This window comes from Oncorhynchus nerka, linkage group LG25 (assembly GCF_034236695.1).
Source record: "Oncorhynchus nerka isolate Pitt River linkage group LG25, Oner_Uvic_2.0, whole genome shotgun sequence".
Lineage (NCBI taxonomy): Eukaryota > Metazoa > Chordata > Actinopteri > Salmoniformes > Salmonidae > Oncorhynchus > Oncorhynchus nerka.
The window spans coordinates 54,610,577-54,625,665 of NC_088420.1; the positions used below are offsets into that span (position 1 = coordinate 54,610,577).

General features: G+C 42.2%; 1 protein-coding gene across 1 annotated transcript; it reads right to left on the minus strand.

Moving 5' to 3' along the window:
* Positions 1 to 887: 887 nt before the first annotated feature.
* LOC115109686 (G1/S-specific cyclin-D1-like) lies at positions 888 to 12,874 on the minus strand. The gene is made up of 5 exons (XM_029634904.2): positions 12,409 to 12,874; positions 11,144 to 11,359; positions 10,600 to 10,759; positions 7,993 to 8,141; positions 888 to 3,846 (listed from the first exon to the last, which is right to left on the minus strand). The coding sequence occupies exons 1-5, from the start codon at positions 12,604 to 12,606 to the stop codon at positions 3,691 to 3,693; spliced, it is 879 nt and encodes a 292-aa protein (XP_029490764.1). The 5' UTR covers positions 12,607 to 12,874; the 3' UTR covers positions 888 to 3,690.
* Between the last annotated feature and the right edge of the window lie 2,215 nt (positions 12,875 to 15,089).

Consider the following 15,089-nt stretch of genomic DNA (forward strand, 5'->3'; position numbering starts at 1 on the left):
GATATTAAATATGCAAACATTAAAGGTTTGTGTATCTTGGCTACAATGGTATTTTCACTTGGTAAAAAGATTTGGTAAAAAGAAGTCAATTTTCGGTTATTAATAGCCTATTTCACTCTGGTTGTTGGCGCTACCTGTTGTATGGTGAACATGGGCTTCATCAAGCTTTATTTGTCAGTAAATCTGGCTTTGAGAATAGCCAGTGCTTACCCAGCCACCAACCTCACTTCATGTCACTGGCGCAATGGCGCTGTCCCAATGAAAACGGTGCTGAAATGATAATGTAGTTGTTAACACACAGCAATTGCTTTGCATGTATTATAACGGTTGGATGACTTTGTGAGTTTCACGTAACCACGGCTCTATGAACTAAGCGGTGCATTCAGCTGACTAAATTATTTTTACACCATCGCAGCAGCGCAAAAGATTCAGGGCTGACCACAAATCATTCGGGGCTAAAGCCCCAAAATCCCGATCCTGGTGAGGTCTTTGCCTGTGGGAAAGGATTAGGGTTTCAGCCTTTCTATTCCTCTATACAGAATTCTCCCTTCAAAAGCATTCCATGCATAACAAAACAGAATGTACTATGTCCCTCTCCTCTCTCGCTCCTTTCTCTCAATTCTCCCTCTGTCTCTTACCCCCCACCCCCCTTACATACACACACGCGCATGCATACGCAACCTGATGTCTCTTCAACAGATTTCCCCTACTAGGTAGGAATCAAAGTGATTAGGACCTGGATAGCAGCTTCATATCCAAGCAGATGTATTTACTTTACTTTGGTCACAAAGACCAGAAAAGTATTTACTTATGTTGAGGCAAAACCGACAATATTGCCTCCATTTGGAACACTCTAACATACCAGGAAGAGAAAAGAGGCAGTAGTCTTTAGGGTTATTAATTTTTTATTGTGCTGCAGCAAAAACACATGATTGATAACATCATGTCTCTGGTCGTTTCGAGCTGATGACATGAGGTACATTTTTTTTTTATCAAAACGGTGTTAAATCGCTATCAGAAAACAACCTATGGCTTAATAGGTAAACATGCCATTTACAAAAATCTGTTTTCAATTTGTACAAAAGCTTTATAAATATATATATATATATATAAGGGCCATCAACGGCCTAATGGGGGATAGTCTCTTTTAATGAAACAGCTTAAAAAGGAGTTATAAAGGTGTTTTAAACTAGTTATAACAACTTTCTAACATCAGGTTGGTTGTTATGTCACCAGGTTCAATCAATGCTTTCTACTAGCTCCCTGAAGGACCCATTTGGATAATAGTATTCAAATTTTCAAAATGGACAGACAAATGAAAAAAAAAAGATACAGTCAGAATTAAAGTAAAACTCAGACGAAATAATCAGATATTTTTGTCTGTAGCATGAGGTATAGTGAAGGAAACAGGAGCTCTATTTTTTTACGTTTTCTTTTTTTCTTTTTTGGAATAGAGCAGAAATCATAAAACATAGTAAGAAAAATCTGATCACATACCAATACACTACAAATGACAATGTCAATAATATCATCATTTTCTATGAGAAATTCTATTACATGGCAGTATATTGACATTTAACTAAAACAAATATCCACAAAATAGCAGCAAACACTTTGAGAAAAAAAAAGGATTGTTTTTCTTTTCATTTTCATTTCATTTAAAGTCATGCAACTTTGCTGGGAATATTCCTCCATAGCAGCTTGTTGTTAGGAGTGTTAACATTTTTTTTCTGTCACTGTACAATCAAACCGTTTGCCCACATACCTTATGCCCCCCATCACTCCCCTCGCAACCCCATAGCAACTTCAGTTATTTCTTCCAGCTTCAACAATACGCAAAAGACATCTTTGAATATGTGCAAAATGATTTCAAAGCCTTTTCAATTTTTCATTTGATGACAAGGGAAGATTTGAGACATTCCTCTTTTGAATTCTAGTTTTTCCTTAATAACATTCAGTACACTAAGCCAATGCAATGATTTCAAAGCAATACTTTGAGTGTACTTTTACTTCATATGCCTTTCAAAGTAGGGCCAAAATGTTGTATTTTGATTGGATGAAATTACACATATTTGTAAAAAAATGTATTTGCAACTCTGAATTGAATGTTTTGAAATATTTACATATATGAAATAGCTTCTGTCATCATGATCCACACTGGCCTTGAAAAGAGAATACTCTGCAATAAATAGTTCTTAGTGTAACTACAAATTACAAGCCTCAGATGCAATTCAAGCTGTTAGAAAAGTCTGTTATCAACTGTCATGAGGAGAATAGGTAGATAGGTGCCTTCTTGCGTGGATGGGACCACCATTTTTCACTGTCTTTACTACTAAGATGTCGGAAAGATGGGGTCCAGGTATTTTAGCTAGACAAATAGATTAGATTTGCCCAAAACATTCTAATATGTCCTGCCATTCCCACATAACACCATGTTAAGAAACACTCTTCATCCCAGAAGCTGACATTGTTCCCAAACCATTCCATTATGTTACGTCATGTCCCACATGGTTCTTCTCAAAATAGGCAGTAAGGAGTTATTGACCCAAAGTGCTTTTTTTGATGGAATGGTTTTTAGATAGTAAGACAGAATTACAATTCGATAAAGACTGTGGACTACGTTAGCTTACATAGAGAGAACAAACAGGACAGCTAGCTAATTATTCTGTCGCAGAATGCAATGTTGCAAGCATTCAGTATAATGTGATCTAGACGTCCTGCAGATATTTTGAAGTAGCTGTACTTCACTGGTTAGCTTGCTGTCTCTGGAAAGCAGTGTGTTAGCAGTTAGGACAGAGGCCTAGGTAAATCCACAGACCTCTGATGACAATTGAATAAAGGCTCTATTCAATGAGTATCGCTGAAGCGTTACAGATTGCGCGATCGAAGATGTAAAGGTCATTTCCGATTAAGCCGACATACGCAGAGTTTACAGTTAATGCAGTCTCTGCTAACGCGGGAACATTGCCTTTCAATTTCCATCCTGTCGTAACGCTGAACTTCCGCGATATGGATTGAATAGAGGCCTTAAGTACGCTAAACAAATTAACATTGTACGGTTACATTCTCCATAAAAAAAAGAAGAGGAGATTAGAAGACTGATTTTCAAAACAATATCTCAAAGTTGGTTAAATGTTGAGGCAAGCATGGCCACACCAAACTAACCAGGGACAACAAAAACGCCCCTCCATTAGAAATGGGTTTACCATACCATAAAACGCCTATGTCATCAAACAACTCAGGACTAGCTTTTTTACGTGAGAAATTGCAGGTGTATCATGCTCAATCTGTCCAAACAACAACAAAAATACCTAGTTCATTATTCTCTAGTTGTCTATTCTGTTGTACATACAGCACTACATTTCTTTTTTTTTCTTATTCAAGTTTGTTTTCGTCTAAAATACATAATGGGAACCATGCCCAATTGATGCTGCCTCAAACCAGTGAGGGGACAGAGAGCAAGTGTACGCATGAAGCCCGGGCTGATCCCTTACAACACCTGTTAGGAGCCAGACAGGATGTTCAGGCCAGACCCTATGCTACGAGCACAGGTGTGCGAGTAGGTGAGAGCGCAGTCAGTGGGAGCGGTGCTGCTGAGACAGTGTCAATCAGCGCGTTCTCTTCTATCCCCGAAGCCCTATCCTCCATCCATGGCTTCTGCTTAGTGAGCACCAGAAAAGGCTGTCCAACTCAGATGTTCACATCTCTAACGTCCGTTGGCGTGCACGACAGGTCGACCTCCTCATCCATGCTCTTGGTGTCAATGGAAACAGTGTGTTGTTGTGCCTGACGGAGACTGGTCTCCAATAAGGACTCGATCTGTTCTTGACATGCCCGTAGACAATCCTGCAGAGAGGGGGGGGGGGGAGGCATTGTTAGAGATGACATAAGGACTCGTGTTGGTTCGTCTCTCAGCAACAAGCACCACTTAACAGTCATGGACATTTGTCTAACAGGTGGCTTTTTTTGCCTGCCTTCTAAAATAAATCTTCAAACAATCGGAACAATCTGAAAACATGTGCAGTATTAGAATGGTATGACCATGGTACCACTGGTATACTGTGTAGGCTTTAAGGAGTGGTGACAACACACAGAGCCAAAGAGGCAGAGTTGCACTCTAGTGGGAAGGGCTGTGACTGTGTGAGGATTAGGAGGAAGAGAATACATCCAGAAAGACTGGAAACCCAATCTGCTAGCACCAATTCCTGGACACAAAACAATAGGAGCAAAAGCAATTCATTGGGCGAAGGATAAGAGGGGCAGACCCTCAGTCAGGTGGTGGAAGGAGAGCCCCAGGGACCTAATTCTATTGATTACGGTTCTTATTACCTGGATCAAAGAGACCTGTAGAAACTAGAGCCAGACCAGTGGGTGAGGAAGGTTTCAGAAGTTATTCTATTACTATACAACACTTAGATATTACCCTTTGATTAAAATAATAACAATACACTGAACAAAAATATAAACGCAAGATGTAAAGTGTTGGTCCCATCTTTCTTGAGCTGAAATGTTCCCGTACACACAAAAAGCTTATTTCTCTCAAATGTTGTGCACAAATTTGTTTACGTCCCTGTTAGTGAGTATTTTTCCTTTGCCAAGAAAATCCATCCACCTGATAGGTGTGGCATATCAAGAAGCCGATTAAACAGTATGATCATTACACAGGTGCACCTTGTGCTGGGGACAATAAAAGGTCACTCTAAACTGTGAAACTTGGTCACAAAACACAATGCCACAGATGTCTAAAGTTTTGAGGGAGTGTGCAATTGGCATGCTGACTGCAGGAATGTCCACCAGAGCTGTTGCCAGATAATTTAATGTTAATTTTTCTACCATAAGCCACCTCCGATGTTGTTTTAGAGAATTTGGCAGTACGTCCACTCGGCCTCACAACCGCAGACCATGTGTATGGTGTTGTGTGGGTGAGCGGCTTACTGATGTCAACGTTGTGAACAAAGTGCCCCATGGTGGTGGGTTGGGTTATGATATGGGCAGCCATGAGCTATGGACAATGAACACAATTGCATTTTCTCGATGGCAATTTGAATGCACAGAAGTACTTTGACAAGATCCTGAGGCCCATTTTGTTAAGGTATCTGTAACTAACAGATGCATATCTGTATTCCCAGTAATGTGAAATCCATAGATTAGGGCCAAATGAATTTATTTAAATTGACTGATTTCCTCATTTGAACTGTAACTCAGTAAAACCTTTGAAATTTCTGCATGTTGCATTTATATTTTAGTTCAGTATAATAATAATAGTTTGTGACATTCCTTTGAAATAATGAGAGATTACAGTGCCTTGCAAAATAATTCATCCCCCTTTGTAATGAAGCCCCTAAATAAGATCTGGTGCAACCAATTACCTTCAGAAGTCACATTATTAGTTATATTGCACACAGGTGGACTTTATTTAAGTGTCACTTGATCTGTCACATGATCTCAGTATATATACACCTATTCTGAAAGGTCCGAGAGTCTGCAACAACACTAAGCAACGGGTACCACCAAGAAAGCAGCACCATGAATGAGCTCTCCAAACAGGTCAGGGAAATAATTGTGGAGAAGTACAGATCAGGGTTGGGTTATAAAAATATCAGAAACTTTTAACATCCCATGGAGCACCATTAAATCCATTATTAGTAAATGTAAAGAATATGGCACCACAACAAACCTGCCAAGAGAGGGCCGCCCACCAAAACTCACAGACCGAGCAAGGAGGGCATTAATCAGAGGCAACAAAGAGACCAAAGATAACCCTGAATGAGCTACAAGCGCCACAGCAGAGATTGGAGTATCTGTCCATAGGACCACTTTAAGCCATACACTCCACAGAGCTGGGCTTTACGGGAAGAGTGGCCAGAAAAAAAGCCATTGCTGAAAGAAAAAAATAAGCAAACACGTTTGGTGTTCGCCAAAAGGCATGTGGGAGACTCCCAAAACATATGGAAGAAGGTTCTCTGGTTAGATGAGACTAAAATTGAGCTTTTTGGCCATCAAGGAAAACGCTATGTCTGGCGCAAACCCAACACCTCTCATCACCCCGAGAACAACATCCCCACGGTGGGGAACACGGTGGTGGCAGCATCATGCTGTGGGGATGTTTTTCATTGTCAGGGACAGGGAAACTGGTCAGAATTTAAGGAATGATGGATGGCACTAAATACAGCAAAATTCTTGAGGTAAACCTGTTTCAGTCTTCCAGAGATTTGAGACTGGGACGGAGGTTCATCTTCCAGCAGGACAATGACCCTAAGCATACCACTAAAGCAAGACTTAAGTGGTTTAAGGAGAAACATTTAAATGGTTTGGAATGGCCTAGTTAAAGCTCAGACCTCAATCCAATTGAGAATCTGTGGTATGACTTAAAGATTGCTGTACACCAGCGGAACCCATCCAACATAAAGGAGCTGGAGCAGTTTTGCCTTGAAGAATGGGTAAAAATCCCAGTGGCTAGATGTGCCAAGCTTATAGAGACATACCCCAAGAGACTTGCAGCTGTAATTGCTGCAAAAGGTGGCTCCACAAAGTATTGACTTTAGGGGGGTGAATAGTCATGCACGTTCAAGTGTTCCGTTTTTTTGTCTTATTTGTTGTTTGTTTCACAATAAAAAATATTTTGCATCTTCAAAGTGGTAGGCATGCTGTGTAAATCAAATGACACAATTCTAGGTTGTAAGGCAACAAAATAGGAAAAATGCCAAGGGGTGTGAATACTTTCGCAAGCCACTGTATGTACTAAAATATGACATTAGGACTGAGTTGTGTCCTGTGTTTGCGATGCAAATATACACAACTGACTTTGTAGTTGCAAGGAAAGTGCATTTATTCATGTTGCCTCTTTCTTTTTTCTTCCCCCTTTCCTTTTGGACTCCACAAGAGCCTGGCCTCCTGCATCAATGACAAAGGGGACAACGATCAAGAACTTTTGCACGTTGTCGTCGACTGCACTGGAGTAAGGGACTGTTCGCTCGCCTCTCATTTCCTGACCTCATTCAGAGACAGGGTTTAATGGCCTGGCTACCTGCTGCTCTACATCCCCTGTCTCTCAGATCTCTCTCTCTCTCTCTTTCCTCTAGTGCTGACTGATTAGTACATTTTGAGGTCGGTTCGGGTTTGTTTTGATTATATATATATATATTTTTTAATGACTCCGGTTTCACTTATTTATGTTTTTTAAACATTAAATGCAACATGCATTATGGGAGTTTAATGCTGTAACAACACAGAATATTTTTTTTTATAAAAAAATCCCATGATGGTAGTGATTGCCCATTACATCACTTATTAACCATCATTTTTTCACATTACTTTAACTAAATATTTCAGTTGTTGTGTATATTACACTTGTTTTATTTGATGACTTTACTACTTCATTCCAAGTCATCATCTCATCTCTTATAGAGCTGCTGCCCCATGCTGTCTAACAAAATCACTATAATAGTCCTTCTTCAAAGTAAACAAGGCACACTTTTATGACTGCTGAATACCATCTAACAATCACTGAGATCATGTACTTTCAGGTAGAGATACCATGCGAAGGAACTGCTCTCTATCCTTCTCAATAACGCATTCTTCGGTCTCTTTTACATATAGCAGGTATAGCAGACATGAGTCAGTCATGGTCACATGATGAGGTAACCCTGCAAAGGAACTTCAAAACCAGTGTCTGCCCTCGGCCCAAGAGGGAATTTCCTCTTGCTCTAATGGTCTAAGATGTTGGTTGCTCCCGTGGGAGACCCGGGCAACTGATACTTCGGGTTAATGCTCAGGACTACTCCTCTCTTGTTCTACTGTCACCCCCTCTCCCCCACGAGTTACCACACAGTGGAAGCAATCCGATCAATAAAAGGAATGTATGTGGAAGATAAAAGACGGCCATTCATTCCATTGCAAAGCTAGGCAGAATGGTTGCACGTTAACTATATTAGGCTAAGCTATATGTTCACTTTCAACATTTTTTCATGAGACTTGGTTGTCCTTGCATACCGGGTCACTTCTGATGACTTGAGACAGGAAGTCAGTGAGTTGCTGGGATGACAGTGCATCGTCCATGCTCTTCAGATTCAGCCCCTGGACAGCAGCCGCCACACTGCCCGCTGCGATCATTGACGGAGGGTTGGCAATGAATTTGACATCTGGTGGAGAGAAAAGAGAGAGAGAGAGAGAGAGAGAGAGAGGGAGCGGGTCAGAGGCAACAGGTCAAATTCCCGAAGCAAGGCATTTGATCCACAAATAATTCACATAACAACCTTGCTAATGGGGCAGCTCACTGGCTGCAGAGCGGCACCTCAGGCCATTGACACGGGTGCGACAACAAAAGAGAGATGACACCCTGGCAATGAGGGGCGAGGCGGAGGTGAGGGGGAGGGAGAGAGGGTTGAGAGGAAGGAGGTGGGACGAGGGGGACGGGGCAGTGTAATGTGGCACAACCAGATAATGGCTAGGCAGAGAGGAGAGAGACACTGTGCATCCAACAGAATCAGAACAGAGCCACCATGCTGACTTGTGGCAATGTGCCCTGACTGCAACTGAGGAGCTATGCTGTAGGTCCCAGTCACACTGCCCCCTCCCCCATTACACTCCTATAGCCGTCACCCCCTCCTACTCTCTCTATCCTGTCTCTGTAGCCTCAAATTTGCATACATACAACACTCTGTTAAGAGCAAGGAGGAGCAGATACAACAAATGACATAATCAAATAAGAGGTAAGACATATTGCTGGAATCTGATGTTGGTGATAAATGATCTATTCAGCCCAGGAACTGCTTGACAATCACAGAGAGAAAGAGACAAGCTCATGAAATGCAGATGTATTCTCCCCAGACCCTCTTCTCCCCCTCCACCTCAAGCCCAAACCCCCTTTCCCCTTCTCGACAGCCTCAGTATGCAATAAATCACTCTTCAACTCGCTTGGCTTGGACCCCTCTCTGGAAAGATCATGTCTCACTTCCTCTTTTCAAGTGCTTAGAGACAATAAATCTACTCCAGGCAGGGGCGCTCACACACGCACCACATGTGCGCACAACGTGCACACACACATACATACAGAGGGGCTCCTCAGACGATGCACATTGTGTGAAACAACAGGTCTAATCACCAGGCTCAGACCATTAATTTTACCATATTAATTAGGGGGCCTCTCAGTCTAGGAGACAAGCCCCATTTACACCCCACCCCCAGCCCAATGGGTGTGGGGCTGGGGCATCATTGTGAGTGAGCTCCCATTGCAAGGGCCTGCACCACAGAGAGCTTAGAGAGGAGGGTTGAGGAAGAGCGCTGCGAGATTAATTGAACTCGCATAAAGGCAAGCCAGAGAGCCATTATCCAGGCCCATATCCCCACTAGATCTGCCCAATCCTAGCCTCCCTATAAAAGAGAAAGGAAATAAATGCTTGCAACCCTCAAGATGAATGCAAGGAATGCCAGCCAGCAGCTGCTCTTAAGGACAAATATCAGGCAAGAGACTCCACAGTCTCTGAAGAAAAGGAAGATATAAAAAGGGGATACATTTCTTCTATTGCCGGCAAGATGAAGGAAGTAAATGAATGTCACAGAGGTGCATCAAAGAATATTGAAACACACCCCTGATGCCAACAATGTCGCAGCAGGTCCGAACTCGTGAAGTGCCTTCCTTTACGCAACGCAAATAGCACATACAGGATCTTCAACATGCTTTCACACACTCCCCCTGTCATTCCCTCCCTCCCTTATTCTGTTTGTCTAGATTCTTTCATACAATTGGAGTAAACTGTTGTAAGTGATCCTTTGCGGAAAAGTGTTTCTTATTGCGTCACTCTTAATTCCCTTCCCTTCCACTACCAAAAGAGAGGCCAGGACCTTTTTTAAACATTTTAAAAATCTCCATGCCACCATGGGTGCACAACAGAACAGGGCAGGGCCTAGGCCAATAGGCCCATTCAATCTATTACATTAAGCACTAACTTCAAACAGCGCGTTGAGTTAAGTCCTCCCCCTGACCTACCACAAGGCAGAGGGGCTTACTCTAACACAAATGCTGTTGAGGGAAAGCAATGCAGGTTGGAAACCTATAGAGCAGGACTTCTCTTCAATATAACCTGAAGGAAAACCGCCTGCTGTTGGGGTCCAGGCCTTCTATTGTGCAGGCTTATGCTAGAGCTTAGTCCAAAGGGTCGACATTGGACAGGGTAACAGCAGCGACGTGGAAGTATATTGCTGCAGTAAGACAGCTTCGCGGGGCCTGCTCACGAACGAACGCAACGTTTCTGGAATGTGTCCAGCGTCTGCTGTATTTACCAGAACCGTCTTACGCCAAACCAAACCGCTTCCCTTCACCAAAACGCCAAGTCAAGTGGTTCGAATCAAGTTCAGCAAAAGATAACGGCACAATTGTTACACGAGTATGGGAGTTGTCATGCCATTGACAAACATCAACTCAACCGCATGCCTTTTGGAACCCCCCCCCCCCGTCTTCACAGTAGTAATCCACATCAGTACATCTAAAACCCACGGGGACATGTAGGATTACAACCTCCTCCTAAATGAACAGCACTAAACAGCAGAGCAGTCAGCAGTGTAACAACAGGCAGGTGGTGGTGGGACTCCAATGCATACCTGTAGCACAGAGGGCCACAAAGGTCTGGGCATGCTTGCACAGGATTTGCTTGGTGTCCTGATGGATGGGTAGCTTGGAGAGGAAGTGGTCTATGAAATCGTGCGGAGTAACTGAGGCTAGATCCCATTTCAGCTTGTTCAATACCAGTAGTTCCATTTGCTGTAGAGGAGATAGGAAGAGAGAGAGGGAATATATGTAGTAGGACACCTGCAAGGGTTCAAGAAACCAACACACCACTAGAGGGAGGACATGCTCCACACAGGCCTATGCTCTGCCATGGTGCCAGTGCCATGACAATCATTGATGATACGGGAAGTAGGTTTAAGACATTTTTTGTTACAGAATTTCAGTTATTTTCTCGTTTAAAATGATGTATCTCCCAAAGTTAACTTTGGCTAAACTGAAAAGAATCCACTTGTAATAAATTATAGTCATAGTTCAAATATGTCAAAAACACCATACTACATTTTTACAATACCTCCTAAACATAATCTACATGTGTTGGTTATAGCTAATGAGAACATGATGCGGAAGTCAAATTACCAGCAACTCGCCCGTCCGGATGGAATTGTCTGTGTATATGCACAACTTCACAGCTGTTAGAGGAATGGTCTCCTTCATTTTAGACGCCAGAAACATGCATGTAGCGCCCAATAACTGTAGTCGAGTCTTCTTTGTGGGTTCAACAGACAAATATCTGTCTAGAAAATTCATAGCTAGGGGAAAAACCTCCTCTTCGCATTTCTGTTCCTCACAGACCTGGAATCAAAAGCAAAACGAGTTAGGCTAAGGTTTAACACATCGAGGTCTAAGGTTGATCTCGCTGCAAGGCAAGCGCATGGCTTGCAGAGCCATATTGTCGTTCGCCATATTTTCAAAAAATATTTTTAAATATTTCTAAATTGTTTTAGAATGTAACATGGGCGTGTAAACCTTATTATGCTTTTGTTTTATCGGACAGAAGTTTCATATTCCGAATATCTAAAATAACAATGTTCAAAATTAACTATATTTGTAAGCCACTAGAAATTGGACAAGCAGCATGCGCACACATCTCATAACAGCATGCAATTTAACAAATAATAATTTGAAATATAATCTTCCACATCACGAAAACATTTTTACCCGGCTAATGTTAATCAATGTGCCGTCTTACATAATATGTCACGTTTATTACAGTCTCTCGAAAGGGATCGAAGCTATTAACCAATTTTAGAGGCGACCCTTTCAAACTCCCAAATCGACTTGTTCAGTTGCTTCAACTCTTAAGAACAATTATGTAGGCTACGTTTGCTTTATCAAGTGGCAACTTAACAATAGAAACAACGTTTCAAATGCACCCGATGTCGGTGACGATATGGAAAACAGCTGTGACATGGTTATTACACTTTTTAAACCACAAAGTAGTGCTATAAACCACAAGCAAACAAAGAGGGCGAATACTGGCACTAAGTGACGGCATACAGTACGTGTACATTGACATTAATTAAGAAGATAATAATACTAAGGTGTAACATTTTGTTCACTTGAATATAATCCAAGGGGAAAGTTTGGCGTCCTTTGCAGCATGCGTCAGGTAAAAATAAGGCTCAATGAGTCACACAGACAACCTCTAATTAAGTCCAAAGTTTAAGCTATCGCTGGGTGAATAATGTAATAAACACATGACATGAACAACACAGGACAAGCAATCGTTATAGTTGCATGGTAGTCATGTATTTTGCCAATATTCCAAAGGGCATAGGCCAGTGAATTGATTCAGATAATTGAATGATATGGATCTGTTAGAAACGGTTTCTTGCACAAACCTCCAGCATCCACGTAGCAACAATTCTCCTCATGCAGGGTACAATCTCTTTCTGTACACATTTGAAGTAGTTCGTTGCGGGGAGATAATTGTCTTCCGCTTTTAGCATGGTCTGCAGAACTCTGTCGTTGAGCAGGTTCGAGTCTTGGTAAGCTCTCCGGATGGTCTCCACTTCACAGCACAGCAACAGGTGTTCCATTCCGGCAGTCGCTCGAGCAATGAGAGAGACTGAAAGAGAGTCTGAACTATTGCTTCCCCCAAAAAGTTCCGTGGACGTTGCTTTGCCTCTGTCTGCTGCGACTGCTGTGTCGAAGCTCTCAGGAGGCCAACAAACTTTGATCAGCTTCCCTCAATAAACTCCCCTCCCCTCCGCGCACTGGGGAAATGACGTGACTGTTGTTATGTAGGTTGGTTATGGAGCAGATCAAAGGCGAGAGAGAGAGAGAGAGCGAGGGAGAGAGAGAGAGGCCCAAAAAGAGAGGTCCGCCTCAAAGAAGGGGGCACGTTTTAGAACGCTATTCCACATACGTTTATAGTCCCTTCCCATCGCCGCCAGCGTATGGCCTATTGGAAGTGGGAGGTCTCAGGTCCATTTCTGGAGGCAGTAGACTAGGCGAGGGTCTGATTGTAGCTACTGCGAGGTACCAGTGGGGGAAGCAGAGATGCTCGGTGGCTGGATTGGAAAACTCATGTAACCTTTATTGTTCGTGTGGCCTCTTTTTTTTTACCCCTGCACAACAAGTACGTTGCCTAATATTAACTAGGTCTACAAGTACAAGCATAGTAGTGCCCCCCCCCACACACACACACACATCCAAAAAATAAGAAGTAGAGGAAGGAGGAACATAGGCTAATAATAGCGTTATTAGTTGTACAATTGGGTTATTCTATTTGTATTTGTTATGTGCGTGTATTGTTTTGTATCGTCAGGTATTACTGAACAGTTGGGAGCACCCACGATAACATCAGCTAAATATGTGTATGTGACCAATACCGTTTGTTTTGAGTAGGATGATGAGGACGATGTTGAATATGATGATGATTATTATTATTCTATCTCTGCACACGTGTTCATTGTCATGATAGCAAATATTTGTTTTCATTTGTGAATCTGAATCTGAAAAAAAGAAGACATTTAACAAATATTATTTGGTATATATAAGCCAGCCGTAAAACTCCAATGAAATGAAAAGCACCAACATAATATCTTGTAACTAGACTATTTGGAGAAATGGCAATAATCAGGACTAGACAAACTAAATGAAATGAAAACCATAGTCAATGAAAACTAAAGTAAGAAATAGTGTGGAAATCAAAATTGAAAACTTCACACAGCAAAATAGTGTTTTACCTTTTACACTGAGAATTACAGTGAAAATAGTCCACATCATGTTTACATTTTGGTCATTCAACAGCAGGTAGTGAGGGCATTCATTTTCATACATGTTCCTCATGTGAATCGAAGCCACGACCCTGGTTGTTGTAAGCTTCATGCTCTACCAACTAAGTCACACAAGACACCTGTTGATACTATTGTGAATACATAACTACCTTTTGATTATTCATATTAATACACTGAACAAAAATGTAAATGCAACAATGCAGCAATTAAAACTATTTGACTGAGTTACAGTTCATGTAAGTGAATCAGTCATTAGGCCCTCATCTATGGATTTCACATGACTGGCAATACAAAACATACATCTGTTGGTCATAGATACCTTAAAAAGGGTCTTGGATCAGAAAACCAGTCAGTAACTGGTGTGACGACCATTTATCTCATGCGTGACACATCTCCTTCACATATAGTTGATCAGGCTGTTAATTGTGGCCTGTGGAATGTTATCCCACTTCTCTTCAATGGCTACGCGAAGTTGTTGGATAGTGGCGGGAACTGAAACATGCTGTCGTACATGTTGATGGGGCCGGATGAATGGCACGACAATGGGCCTCAGGATCTCGTCACGGTAGCTCTATGCATTCAAATTGCCTTTGATAAAAATGCAATTGTGTCTGTTGTCCATAGCTTATGCCCACCGCCACAATGGGGCACTCGGTTCACAACGCTGACGTCAGCCCACACCAATGCCATACACGCTTTCTACCATCTGCCCGGGTACAGTTTAAACCGGGATTCATCCATGAAGAGCACACCTCTCCAGCGTGCAAGTGGCGATCGAAGGTGAGCTTTTGCTCACTGAAGTCGGTTAAGATGAGTCAGGTCAAGATCCTGGCGAGGACAACAAGCATGCAGATGACCTTCCATGAGATGGTTTCTGACAGTTTGTGCAGAGATTATTTGGTTGTGCAAACCCCAAGTTTCATCACCTGACCAACTGGCTGGTCTCAGACTATCCCACATGTGAAGAAAATGGATGTGGAGGTCCTGGGCTGGCGTGGTTACACATGGTCTGCGGTTGTGAGGCCGGTTGGAAGTACTGTCAAATTCTCTAAAACGATGTTGGAAGTGGCTTATGGTAGAGAAAATCATCTGGCAACATTCAATTCTCTGGCAACAGCTCTGGTGGACATTCCTGCAGTCAGCATGCCAATTGCACGCTCCCTCAAAACATGACACATATGTGGCATTGTGTTGTGTGACAAAACTGCACATTTTAGAGTGGCCTTTTATTGCCTCCAACATAAGGTGCACCTGTGTAATGTAATGCTGTTATTCAGCTT

Excerpts from the sequence above, each read along its gene's own strand:
- LOC115109686 (XM_029634904.2), bottom strand. The coding sequence starts at position 12,606 with ATGGAACACCTGTTGCTGTGCTGTGAAGTGGAGACCATCCGGAGAGCT. Across the intron at positions 10,760-11,143 it reads TCCGGACGGGCGAGTTGCTG|CAAATGGAACTACTGGTATT; the intron begins GTAATTTGACTT and ends TCTCCTCTACAG. Across the intron at positions 3,847-7,992 it reads AAGTCATCAGAAGTGACCCG|GATTGTCTACGGGCATGTCA; the intron begins GTATGCAAGGAC and ends CCCTCTCTGCAG.